The sequence below is a fragment of the Hemiscyllium ocellatum genome, chromosome 22 (genome assembly GCF_020745735.1).
Source record: "Hemiscyllium ocellatum isolate sHemOce1 chromosome 22, sHemOce1.pat.X.cur, whole genome shotgun sequence".
NCBI lineage: Eukaryota > Metazoa > Chordata > Chondrichthyes > Orectolobiformes > Hemiscylliidae > Hemiscyllium > Hemiscyllium ocellatum.
In genome coordinates, this window is record NC_083422.1 from 1,511,881 (window position 1) to 1,526,058 (window position 14,178).

The 14,178-nt window shown below is 41.5% G+C and overlaps 1 protein-coding gene across 1 annotated transcript in view; it reads left to right on the plus strand.

Moving 5' to 3' along the window:
- Positions 1 to 14,178, plus strand: part of vps26a (VPS26, retromer complex component A) — a 72,211-nt gene that overhangs the window by 21,398 nt on the left and 36,635 nt on the right. The window contains exons 3-4 of the mRNA XM_060842296.1: positions 5,818 to 5,893; positions 9,029 to 9,185. Coding sequence (XP_060698279.1) covers positions 5,818 to 5,893; positions 9,029 to 9,185 — 233 coding nt within the window. The remainder of the gene's footprint in view (positions 1 to 5,817; positions 5,894 to 9,028; positions 9,186 to 14,178) is intronic.

The window sequence follows — 14,178 nt, forward strand, 5'->3', positions numbered from 1 at the left end:
TCAATGCATTTATTCTGGTAATTTCTCCACTAAAACTGTTTTCAAGTTACAAGATTCATGTGACTCCAACACTAAGACCAAAATCACAGAATTGTCAGAAAGAAGCCATTTACCCCATCATGTTGACATATTCTAAGCTGAGCATTCTAACTTGGTGTCAATTTCCTGCCTTTTCGTAATCTTGCAAATTGCTTCTGTTTAAATAACTATCTAATGCCCTTTTGGACATCTTAAATGAACCATCCTCCTCCATACTTCCAGGCAGTGCCTTCCAGACCCAAAGTATTTGCTGTGAATTTTTCTTTTAACTTGGTGATTAGCTGGTGAGAAGTAACTGAAAGCACAGTCTTGTCTTTGGAATACGGTAACTATATTTCGCTCATTGTTGGAGTTTGTTCCTGGATATGGGTGATGCTGTAATCTGTACCCATCCCTAGATAAACTGAGTTGCTGCAGGTGGGTCTAGTCTGAAGAACAACGATGTTCACTCACTCACTCACTCTAAGGGAGCAGTTTAGGAGCAGTATAAAAAAGGTTACTATGATATTATGGGGTTTTTTAAACTGTGGAGAAAAGTTGGATAGATTGGGTTTGTTTTCACTGGAAAGCAGGAGATTGTGGGGCAACCTGTTAGTGTTTAGAATGGAAAATGAGACTTTTTCTCAGGGTTGAGGGGTGAATTACTAGGGAGCACAGGTTCAAGGTAAGAGGAGGAAATTTGAGAGGTACAAGGCATAGTTTTCACACAAGGGATGTTGAGTGCCTGGGAGCTGGTGAAAGCAGACACAATAGCAGCATTCAAGAAGTAACTGGGTGAAAACATGAATAGGGAATGAATAGAGGGATACAGATCCTCTAAGTGAAGACAGTTTTTATATGGAAGGGCAACATGTGTCGGCACAGACATGGGGGGCTGACTGGCTATATTGTTCTTTCATCTTTTATAGATGATGTTGGAAGTACCTTGAAAGCCAGAAAGTCTTTAGAATTGTTTAGTAGACAGGTAAACTTGTCCATTCTTGTGCTGTAACCAGTGGGATTCCATAAGGATCAATGCTGGGACAACAACTGTTAACAATATATGTTAATGACTTGGAGGCAGGAGCGAATGTACTTTCGCCAAAATTGCAGATGGCACATTAGGTGGAAGGGCAAGTTGCGAGAGGAATGAAAAATCCTTGCCAGAGAAAGCTGTGGAGGTAGAGACCTTCGAGTAAAAAGTGAAGTCTGCAGATGCTGGAGATCAGAGCTGAAAATGTGTTGCTGGTTAAAGCACAGCAGGTCAGGCAGCATCCAAGGAACAGGAAATTCGACGTTTCAGAAGGGCTCTGGCCCGAAATGTTGAATTTCCTGTTCCTTGGATGCTGCCTGACCTGCTGTGCTTTAACCAGCAACACATTTTCAGAGGTAGAGACCTTGTAGAGTGAAATGAATTCTTGGCCAAAAGGGTTGCAGGAAAAGGACAGGAAGGTGGACGAGAGGAATGTTGGATCAGCCATGATCCTATTGAATGGTGCGGAAGGTTGAGGGGCCAAATGGCCTACTCCTGTTGCTGTTTCTTATGGTCTCACTGCTATTATATTGGCCAGCACTCTGATTCTGAAGAAGGGCTCGTGCCCAAAACGTCGACTCTCCTGCTCCTTGGATGCTGCCTGACCTGCTGCGCTTTTCCATCAACACATTTTCAGTACTCTGATCCAGACAGTAAATCAGCCTAGCCATTGTTTCCCTTCAAGAAATTGAAATTTATTTTAACTTTTAAAAAGAAGGGCCAATTTCCAGGTGACACAATAGATATGTCTTAAGGTGGTTTCTATCTAAAAGAAAGAGGTGAGGAAATGGAGATACATTTGTTATTTCAGAGCTTGTTGATGTTAAATTCTATCAGTCGATTGAATTGTACTCCATGGGAGAAACAAAGTAACTGGTGAGGTGTTAGATATGCAGTCGCATAGCAACATTAGAGCTCATGGAATTAGAGTGAAAAAGCAACATAATAAGATGATTCTTCACGCTGGAGTTATGAAGATAAGTTGAAGGTGTTGATACTGTTTTCCTTTTGGGAAGGAAAGGGTGATGGATATCTGATCGAAGTATTCAAAATCATGAGGTTTAGATAAAGTAAATACGGAGAATTTGTTCCCATTTAGAGGATGTGTATTTAAATACTGGTTAAAGGACTCAAAACCAACATGAAAAAAACTTTTTCACCAAGTGGATCGGACCTGGAAAGCACTGTTTGCGAATGAGATGGAGGCATGTTTATTCAAGGCTTTCTAATAAGAATTACTGTTGTCTGAAGAATCAAGAATGTACAGGCTTATGTGAAGGAGGCAGGAGAACAGCACTGAGGGAGTTAGACATTTGAAGAGCTGGCACAGACAATGTGGGCTAAATGGCTTCCTGCATTGCAAAATGTCTGAGATTATTAGCCTGAATCTACTATACTGCCAGATACCACTGCTGTTTGCTGCTTTGCATCCAGGTCTCCATAAATGGCTGTGGTGTCTTAAACTGTGAGTTTCATATATTTTCCAGCTAAATTCTTCAGCAATGGTGTTCTAGCTCCAAATTTTCACTGCATATGTAGGGTACTGCTAGAGGGAAACCACAGTGGAGTCACCTGAATTTATTTACTTGCACCAGGAACCAGACCAGCAATTTATCATTTCATCAGTACCAGGTGAGAATGCTGGGGATTCCTGTTTAACAGCAATGGAAGTGTCTTCACTGCAAACGCTGCCATGTGGTTTAAGCAGGCACTGCTTGGGTGTGCCTTCTAGAATTTACAAAGTAAACCATGTATATGGTCATCTTAGTGTTGCCCTGATTCAGGGAACCAACCAAAATTGCCTTTTACTTTATGAATTAGATTTGGTTATAATGCCAACATTATGCTGTAAAATACAATGATTTGAACCTTTACCTTAATAAAATAACCAATGCTGTGTAAAATATAATGCATTATCAGAGCTTTTGATTTTCATCTGTAATCACCTCTCATGGAGGTGTTTCTCTAATTCTAAAAGGAAGAACTTGTATTCCTATCATACCTACAACCTCAGCACACCCCAAACATTTTATAGTCAGTGAAGTTGTCACTATGGTCAATAGATTTGGTGTCCAGTAAATGGGCCAATTGGTCTACGCCTCCTGTATTACTATATACATACTATATTATAAGATAGGAGTCTGTGTTATGATCTTTTTGAGGGATAAATTTAATTAAAAAAGCTAAGATGTGAGTGTTTGCTCACCATTCTTCCTCAAAATATCACTGTAGCCTTTCAACATCTACCTGAATAGATAGACTGCTTCATTTTAATAACTCATTAGAAAGGCAGCATTTTCCAAGGCTGTCCAATCCATCTCTTCAACCTGCAATGACTGACCTTTTTCCCTCCCTTGTTCCCAGCCACTCTCGTATTCCTCCCTCCATCCCTCCTTTCTCTCTGCTCCAGGGGTTGCGCGATAGCTTGGTAGTTAGCAATACTGCCTCACAGCGTCAGGGAACCGGATACAGTTCCAGTCTTGGGTGACTATTTATGTGGAGTTTGACACGGGCAGAACGTGCAATGTGGATTTCCACTGGGTGCTCTGCTTTCCTCCCACAGTCCAAAGATGTGCAAGTTAGGTGAATTGGCCATGATAAATTGCCCATAGTGTTTCGGGATGTGCAGGCTAGATGGGTTAGCCATGGGAATTGCAGGGTTATAGGGATAGGGTAGGGCAGTGGATCTGGATGGGATACCCTTCGGAGGGACATTGCAAACTTGATGGGCCAAATGGCCTGATTCTACTCTGCTTCTATGATTCCATCCCACTGCAGTCCGATCTCTCCCTCCTTTAACCTTGAGATTGTCTTGTGTGGTTGTTTGTCCTGTTTGTATTTAACATGTATCTGACCTATGCTCGGAAATGGAACTTCCAGTCAAGCAACTCATCACCTGATTACATCTTACTGGAGCCTTGGATTGGTTCCAGCCCAGTCTCTCCCTCCCCCCTTCTAACAGTGCAAAATTATCTGGGTCTCTGATTTAATAGTTTGTGTTTTGGCTGAAAAAATGGGAAGGCGATCTGTTATCTAAATGAGGAGAGACTTCAGGGTGTTCCTATGCAGAGGGATCTGGGTATCTTTGTTAATGAGTCACCGAAAACTAGCATGCAGGCACAGATAAGAAAGAAAGCAAATGGAATGTTGGAGTTTATAACTAAAGAAGTAGAATGCAAAGGCAAGGAAGTATTGTTGCAACTATACAAGGTATTGGTGAGACTATATTGTGCACAGTTCTGGTTCCTTTATTTGAGGAAAGATGTCGTGGCATTGGAAGTGGTTCAGAGAAGGTTCACTAGATTGATCCAAGCGATGAGGAGTTGGTTGTATGAAAAGAGATTGAACAGTTTAAGCCTATTCTCTCTGGAATTTAGAACGAGGGGAGATCAAATTGATATTTTCAAAATAGCCAAGGAGCGGATGCTTCCTCTTGTGGGGCATTCTAGGATGGGAGGTCATAGTCTTACGATAAGGGATAACGAATTTAAAACAGTTGAGGAGAAACTACTACTCCCATAGAGTTGTGAATCTGTGGAATTTGCTACCCCAAATTGCATTGGATGATGGGACAGTGAGTAAATTTGAGTTAGATTTTTAATTGATAATGGGTTGTAGGATGATAGGGAGAAGGCAGGAAAATGGGGGTGAGGAGCATATCAGCCATGATCGAATGGCAGAGCAGATCCTATGGGCTGAATGGCCTAATTCTGCTCCTATATTTAATGAACTAATGAACCTGCCCAGTTTTGATTTCTTAAAACAAAGTCCAGAACTGCTGTGTTTTTTTTTGGTTTATTACATAATAGGTGTAGATAAAGGCCACCTGAATGTATTTTTAAAATTCTATGCCCTCTATAACTTCCATTTTACTCCCTTTAATATTGGAGTAGTTGAAATCTCCACTATCAAGACCTGTTGTCTGCATGTTTGTCCTGTCATCTTCTGACTGTTTCAAGTCTGATACATCCCAAGCATCTCAAAATACTGCAATCAAGAGAGTAGATAGTAATGGCCAATTCTGCCTTCTAAACCATATTTTGGAAGTAGCTATGATTATTATAACTTCCAATTTCCCATCTATGTTTTCAGCTCCTTTTTATTTGCTGACTTCCTAGTGTTGAAATAAATGGCATCCATTACTGAACAACTATGATTATTTTCTAGTTATTGTTTTCTCTACTTTAGGTATTTACTTATTATTTTTCTATCTTTTTTGTTTTTTTATTTTCAGCTTTGCTTCTCCTCTTGGAATTACTAGCTGGTTTCTATCCCTCCTGCCAAGCTAGTTTAAACCCACTTCAATGACACGAGCAAATCACCTTTCCAGGATACTGGTCATGGCACTATTGAGGTGCAGCCCTTCTGGCTTGTATAGGTCTCCACATCCTAGAACTGGTTTTAAAGCTCTGGGATTGCAAAAGTGCTTACCTTCAGCAACTATCCAGCCATCCAATTGTCTGCTCACTCCTCCTGTTTTTGCTTAAGAGTGCCTCACATTAGGAGTATTTCTGAACATTTCTACCTTTTTTAAAGGTCCTGCTTTTCTGGCTCATTCCTAACTTTCTGGAATCTGCCTGTAGAAACTCCACCTTCTTTCTATTGATCTGTGACTGTTTACCCTCCCCACTAAGCATGCTCTGCAGCCATTCCATATTAGATTAAATAATGGAGTAGGAAGGCAGAGGAGAGTAAAGCAAAGTGAACTTAGAGACTATGAATTTAGATGGAAGATTTATCAAATATTTTTTGACATTTTCTGCCAGGTAAACCTGACCTTTAAACAGCCAGGCAAGCGTTTGGAGCACAAAGGAATTCGAATTGAGTTTGTTGGGCAGATTGGTGAGTTGGTGATATGTCTCCATTCATCTCATATAGATATTTCCTGTAGATATCTTGTATTTCTACCTTGCTGAAATACTATTATATACCTCCGGAGCGGGCAAGACTTGAACGCAGGCCTCGTACCACTACCCCCCAAGGGCCCTACAACTTGTACTCTTTGCTGTTTGGTTTCACTTGAGAATGGTGATAGTGGTATGCTGTGATCTGAATGTGTAGTTTTGCGCAGAGCCTCATTCCTTTAGCACCGCATTGCCAGATTGTTCCTCTTCAGTCCAAATAAAGCTGAATCTTGTTCCAGTAACTTCACTATGTGACCGCAGGTCCAATGTCATTGCTTCTGTTGAACTACATTACATTAGCTGAATAATTGTCCTAGAGAAGTTGGTGATGAGCACCTTGATTTGCTGCAACCAGTGTGATGTAGGGCCACCCACAGTGCTATTAGGGAGAGCATTCCGGGGTTTTCCAGCCTGTAAAATTAAAGTGCATGGGAAATAGAGTAATGTACTGACATGGATAGAGGCAGACAGACGACAAAGACAAGGAATGAACAGTTCTTTTCTGAATGACTGGCAGAGCAGTGACTAGCTGGGTACTGTAGGAATCGGTGCTTTGACCTATTAACTCTAACAGGGCTAGATAGGATAAATACAGGAGGATGTTGCTGATGACCAAGGATCTAAAACCGGGTAGGCCATTTAGGACTGATATGTGGAGAAATGTCCTCAAGCAGAGAATGGTAAGCCTGTAGAATTCTATCACACAAAGCTGTTGAGGCCGAAAGATAGTTTTTGAGACTAAAGAAATCAGAAGGTACTGGGAGAAAGTAGGAGCAGGGTATTGAGTTGGATGATCAGCCGTGATTCCACTGAATGTTGAAGCAGGCTGAATGACCTACTCCTCTTTTCTATGTTGGTCCGGAGACAATGAAGGAATGGTGATATATAATTCTAAGTTGGGATACTATGTGACTTGGAGAGAAACTTGCAGCTGGTGGTGTTCCCATGAATCTTGTGCTTCTAGGTGGGTTGTTAGATTTGGAAGGTGGTGCTAAAGGAACATTGGTGAGTTGCTTCAGTACATTTTGTAAATGGTACACACTGTTAACATTGTGCTTCGGAGGGAATGAATGTTGAAGGTGGTTGATGGGATGCCAGTCAAGTGAACTGATTTATCCTGGATGCTGTTAAGCTTCGAGTGTTGTTGGAGTTGCATTCATCCAGGGAGTATTTTATTACAATCCTGACTTGTCCCTTATAGAAAGTGGATAGACTTTAAGGAATTAGATGGTGAGTTACTTGCTTCAGAATTCCCCATCTCTAACCTACTCTTCTATCCTCTACTTATATGGCTGGTCCAGTTTCTGATCAATGGTAACCACCAGGATATTGATCAAGGAGATTCAATAATAGCAATGCCATTGAATGTCAAGAAGTGATGGTTGAATTCCCACTTATTGGTGACTGGTTCATAGAATGATCATAGCACAAAAAGAGACCATTTGGCATGTTTGGGGGGTGGGGGTGGCACGGTGGCTCAGTGGTTAGCACTACTGCCTCTCAGTGCCTGGGACCAAGGTTCGATTCCAGCCTTGAGCGACTGTCTATGTGGAGTTAGCACATTCTCTCCGTGTCTGCATGGATTTCCTCTGGATGCTCTGGTTTCCTCCTATATTCCAAAGATGAGCGGGTATGGGGAATTGGCCATGTTAAATTGCCCACAGTGTTAGGTGCATTAGTCGGAGGGAAATGAGTCTGGGTGGGTTACTCTTCGGAGGGTCGGTGTGGATTTGTTGAGCCGAAGGGTCTGTTTCCACCCTGTAGGGAATCTAATCTAATGTAAATAATACTCTGATTTTCACAGTATATAGCTTCACATTTATTCAAGTTAAACTGCATCTGCCAAGTGTTTGCCCATACATTCAACTTGCATAGATCAATCTGAAGTCTCCTTAGATCCTTCGTGTAGCTCTCAATCCCACTTAGTTTTCTGCCATCAGCAAAGCTGAACATATTACATTTTGATTTTTTTCATCCAACACAGTTATTCATGTGTTATGAATATCTGGGGTCCAGGCATTGCCTGCCACCCTAAAAAAGACCCATTTACTCCCCCACTCTGTTTCCTGACAGTCAAGCAGTTCTTGATTCATTCCAATATATTGCGCACCCCCCCCTCCTCCCCCCCCCCCCCCCCCCCCACCCCCCCCCAATAAGAGTCCTGTGGCACTGGTTCTTGTCTATTCTACTTGTTACAGCCTCAAAAAGCTCCAGTGATTAGTTGAGCATAATTTCATTTGCATAAATCTACACTGACTTTTTGTTTAATCCTTGTTGATGCTTTCCAGATGATGTATTCTCATGTCTTTTCTAATAGACTCTAGCATTTTCCCCACTACTAATATTAGGCTAAGTGGTGTGTAATTCTGCTTTATTTTTTTAAACCCCCCCCACCGCCCCAAAATCCCTTTTTTTAAAAAAATCTAGTTACATTTGCCAACTTCCAATCTGTAGAAACTGCTCTGGAATCTATAGAATTTTGGAAAATGTCCAGGGCTACTTCCTTTAATACTCTGGGATGCATGTCACCAAGCCCTGCAGATTTGTTAGTCTTCAATTCCATTAATTTTTCAAGTAAATTTTGTTTTACTAATCCTGATTTTATTTGATTCTTTCACTTCCCACTAGACCCTTGGTTTTAGTTAGGGGTGGGTGGGCATTATGGTGCAAAGTGGGTGGGCTTCACGAATGGGAGGGGCAGTGGAGTGTACAGGAGCATAGTGGGTGGTCATTGCAGAAGGGAAGGGCACAATGGCAGGGTTCAATCCCTGAGCAATGGAGAGTCATCCGGCAGTCATGTGATAGAAAATGGTAATGATGAATTCTCAGGAGTCATTGACTTTTAAAATGACTTATATGCGTTTTATACTGCAACTAGGGCCAAGAACTATATTGATATGATACCTAAACCATTGATGACTTTGTTGTCGCCTTTATTTTTAAACTGTATGTTGTTCTGTTTCGCCCCCTCCATTCTGTTTTTGGGTCGAGTTCATTTATTTTCTGAACACCTAAAATAAATCTCATTTGGCTGGAAATCAGATTGATTGGCTTTATTCCTTCTATGTTCCAGAGCTGTTCAGTGATAAGAGCAACACACATGAGTTTGTGAACCTGGTGAAGGAGCTGGCCTTGCCCGGAGAACTGACGCAGAGCAGAACCTATGAGTTTGAATTCATGCAGGTGGAAAAGCCATATGAGTCGTATATTGGAGCAAATGTCAGACTGAGGTAACTGTTTCCAACAGAGCTAAACAGTTTGAGATTCAAGTCGTTTGAAGTTTCTCTTGCTACCCCCACAGGTGCCCTCCCTCTTTTTTAAAAAAAAAAGGCAAACTGAATTCCCTGGCATTCTGTCAACCATTTCGTGAGGAACAATCTGCATTGAGATCAACAAGATGATCTGTTGAGGAGGAATCAGAGCTGAGTCCTAACCTCTCCCTGCGTGGTTCCAGCCAGTAAGACTGGATGATGATCACTAGGAATTGATAAATGTTGTTCTAATTTCTTCCTGGCCTGCCTGTCTTGCTCCACCCAACTTGTTTCCTGTGAACTTCCTTAACTCATTGGTTCCACTTTGTAGGGTCAGGGTTGAGAGCAGCTAACATTATAGACCAAGCATAGAGCCAGTGAGACTCATTATGAGAGCAGTTTGGTTTCCATCTGCCGAAGGGTGACGTTTCTTTGGGCTTCATTAAATGATGTGGTTGGGATGGGTTACACTGTTGGCTGGATGGAGTTGGACCAGTGGATCCATTTATTAAACCCACTTAAGGCAGTAATGGTGACTTCAGGGATATTGAAAAGTTGTTTGGCATTCATGCTTGGTGCATCAGTGTGAATTATAATGTGCAATTGGCTGTTCAGCTGTGTGAATAAATACTTTTCTCATAGAGATACTGGTTTTGGAGCATATCACCCATCTTTAATGTCCTTTTTTTTATAAATCATATCATAAAGAATGCTCTCTGGCAATAACTATGCTCCTTTCACTTGTAATTACAACAAATTGTATTCATACATTGCCTTTAATCCATTTTCATAGAATCCCTACAGCATGGAAGCAGACCATTCTGCCTGAGTTGGCCAACCCTCCAAAGAGTATCCCACCCAGACCCACCTATCCCTTATAGGTCTGCATTTCCCATGGCTAATCCACCTAGCCTGCATATACCTGGATACTATGGGCGGTTTAGCATTGCCAATCCACCTGACCTGCACATCTCTGGACTGTGGGAGGAAACCTATGCAGAGACAGGAAGAATGTGCACACTCCCCATGGTTACCCAAGGGTTGAATCAAACCTGGGTTCCTGATGCTGTAGTTACTGAGCTACCATGCTGCACGTCATATCCCAAGGTACTTTGCAGACGCTTCATCAAACAAGTTTTGATGTTTGTTCACATCCTCTTCGAGGTTTAGGAAGAGACTACAGCCTGCGTCTCTAAACATAGGGTTCGACTACTGGTGGTGGGCTGTTTAAAATCAGGATGGCCAAGAACAGTTGGCAATTTTAGGCTGTTATGGGGCTAGTGAAGATTAAAGAGAGAGGCGGTGTGAGGCCATTGAAAGATTTGAAAAAAATAGGTGAGAGTATTACAATCAAGTTGATCTTGCAGTTCTGATGGGCTGAATGAGACCATAAGAAGTAGAAACAGGAAGCTGCCTTTCTGCCAGTTGAGCCTGCTGTGCCATTCAGTACAATCGTGGCTGATCTGACATTCCTCACATCCACTTTCGTAAATTTTCCCTATAACTCATGATGCCCATACTTGATCAAGAATCTATCTGTCTCAGCCTTAACTTTACACAAAAACCATAACTCTGTGACAAGGTTTAAAAAAAACTTTGAACTCTGAGAAGAATTTTCTTGCTCATCTCAATCTTTATCCTGAAACTATGTTGTCTAGTCCTCTAGTCTGTCAAGATGAAACATCCTCTCTCTACTTATCCTGTCAACCCCATTAAGAATCCTATATGTTTTAATGTGATCACCTCTCCTCCTTCTAAATTCCAATCAGAGTCCCAATCTGTTAAACCTTTGCTTACTAGGGTTCAACTAGTGATCCCTCTATGAGCTGCAACCCATGAAAATATATCATTCCCTTAAATAAGGCAACTAAACCTGCTTGCTGTACTCTAGATATGGTCTCATCAGCACCTTATATAGTTGATCTTAAAATACAACATCCTCGAAATAAGGGCCGACATTCCATTCGTCCCTCTGATTACCTGCTTTACCTGTGTGTTAGCTTTGCGTTTTGTGTACAAGTATCCCCAAGTGATTCTGTGTTCCAGCTTTCTGCAGTTTTTATTCACTTAAATAATTATTGTTCTTTTGTTCTCCTTACCAAAATAAACAATATTACATATTCCCAAATTATACTCTATTTGTCAACATCTTGCCTACTTTAACCCATCAATATCTCTCTCAACTGTTTGTATTCCTCTTGCAACTTGCCTGCTCCACCATTCAATATGACTAAGCCTAATCATCATGCTCAATTCCCTAATGACACTTTCCTCCCGTATCCCTTGGTCCCCTTACAAAAAAGAATCAAATCAGAGACGAAGACTGAGATGGTGTGAGAGATTGAAAGTAAGCAGGTTACCCACATGAAAAAGAACCCCTCATCCCCACTTGCTGTTTCCTGTCCATTAGTCAAATTTCTATTCATGCCAGTATACTATCTGCAATGCCATAGACTATTATCTTATGGATTAATCTTTTGTGAGGTATTTTGTTGGATATCTTCAAGAAGTTCATATACATCTTCTGGTTCTCCTCCATCCACTCTGAGACTTGCTTGGAAAAATAAATTAGTTGGACGCAATTTTCTTCTTGCAAAGACATACTGACACTGCTTGATTAGATTATGATTTTCCAAATGTTCTTCTATTATTCCTTAATTTGATTCCAGTAGATTTTAGATTAATCACCCTATAATTATCTGCTTTCTGTCTCCACCCATTTTCAAAAAAGGGTGTCACATTGGTTCTGGTACTTTTCCAGACTCCAAGACTTTTTTGGAAAATGCAACCAATGCATCCACTATCTACGTAGCTGCTACTTTTAGGATCCTGGGATACAAGGCACCAGGGCCAGGGGACTTATCTGCCTTTAGTCCCATTAGTTTATCTAATACCACTACTCTAGTGATGACTGTGCTGAATTCCTTCCCTGTAATTTTGTGTGTTAATGAGATGCTTGTAGTATCTTATGGTCACAGGAAATTGCTGGCAGACAACAAGCTGGTTTGAAATGTGTCTACTTCAACGGCAGATGTATCCAAAATAAGGTAGGTGAGCTTGTAACGTAGGTTTCTGGAACCTCTATTGTGGTCATTTTGGAGACCTGGATAGACCAGGGTGAGGAATGGATGTTGCAGGTTCCAGGGATTAGATCTTCCATTAAGAATTGGCAAGGTAGTAAAAGAGGGGGTGGTGTGGCCTAGTTAGTCAAGGATAGTATAACGGTGGCTGAGAGAACGTTTGACCGGACTCATTGGCTGAGGTTAGAAACAGGTGACAAGAGGTCACACTGCTTAGAATTTTTTACAGGCCTTGCAGAGTTCCAGGGAGGTAGAGGAGAGGATTGGCAAAATGATTCTGGATAGGAGTGAAAGGAACAGGGTGGTCAATAACTTTAACTTCCCCAACATTGACTGGAAATGCTATAACTCTAGTACGTCGGATGGATCAGTTTTTGTCCAATGTGTACAGGAGGGTTTCCTGACACAGTATGTCGAAGGACCGACAAGAGGGGAGGCCACACTGGATCTGGTGCTTGGTAATGAACCAGGCCAGGTGTTTGATTTAGTTGTAGGTGAGTACTTCGGAGAGAGTGACCATAATTCAGTTACGTTTCGTTTAGCGATGGAAAGGGATAGGTACATGCCGCAAGTCAAGAGTTATCGATGGGGCAAGGGCAATTATAATGCAATTCGGCAAGAATTAGGATGCATAGAATGGGATAGCAAAATGCAGGGGATACAGACAATGAAAATGTGAAGCTGGTTTAAGGAACAGATATTGCGTGTCCTTGTGAGGCAGGGTGGAAGTGATAAAATAAGGGAGCAGTGTTTTATTGCAGAAATTGCTTCCCTTGTTAAGCAGACGAAGGAGGCTTGTGTGTTGATGAGACAAGATGGTTCAGATGAGGGATGGAGAGTTACAGATCAGCAAGGAAGGATTTAAAGAGAGAGTTAAGAAGAGCAAAGAGAGGACGTGAGCAGTCTTTAGCAGATAGAATAAAGGAGAGCCCTAAAGCTTTTTATAGGTATGTGAAGATTAAAAGGATGACTCTGAATGGAACAGGCCCAGTAAAAGACAGATGTGGGAAGTTGAATGTGGGCCCTGTGGAGAGCGGAGAGGTGCTAAACGAGCATTTCTCATTGGTTTTCACTCAGGAAAAGGAGAATATTATAGAGGAGGAGAATGAGATACGAGATATTAGACTAGAAAGGATCGAGGTTAGTTACAAAGAGGTGTTATCAATTCTAGAAGGAGTGAAAGTAGACAAGTCCCCTGGGCTGGATGGGATTTATCTGAGGATTCTTTGGAAGCTAGGGAGGAGATAGCAGCAGAGCCTTTGGCTTTGATATTTGAGTCATCATTGTCTACAGGTTTAGTACCAGAGGACTGGAGGATTGCAAAGTTGTGCCTTTGTTTAAGAAGGGCAGTAGAGACGACCTAGGTAATTATAGACCAGTGACCTTTACTTCTGTTGTAGAAAAGGATTATAAGAGAGAGGATTTATAATCATCAAGCAAGCAACAATTTGATTTCAGATAGTCAACATGGTTTTGTCAATGGCAGGTTGTGTCTTACAAACTTCATTGAGCTTTTTGAGAAGGTGACCAAGCATGCAGATAAGGTTAGGGCAGTTGACGTGTACATGGACTTCAGTAAAGCCTTTGATAAGGTTCCACATGGTAGGTTGCTGGAGAAAATGCAGAGGCATGGAAATGAGGGTGATTTAGCAGTTTGGATTAGAAACTGGCTTTCTGAAAGAAAGCAGCGAGTGGTGGTTGATGAAAATATTCAGCCTGGAGTCTAGTTACTAGTGGTGTGCCTCAAGGATCTGTTTTGGAACCACTACTGTTTGTTACTTTTATAAATGACTTAGACGCAGGCATAGGTGGATAGATTAGTAAATTTGCAGATGACACTAAAGTCGGTGGAGTAATGGACAGTGTGGAAGAATGTTACAGGTTGCAGGGGG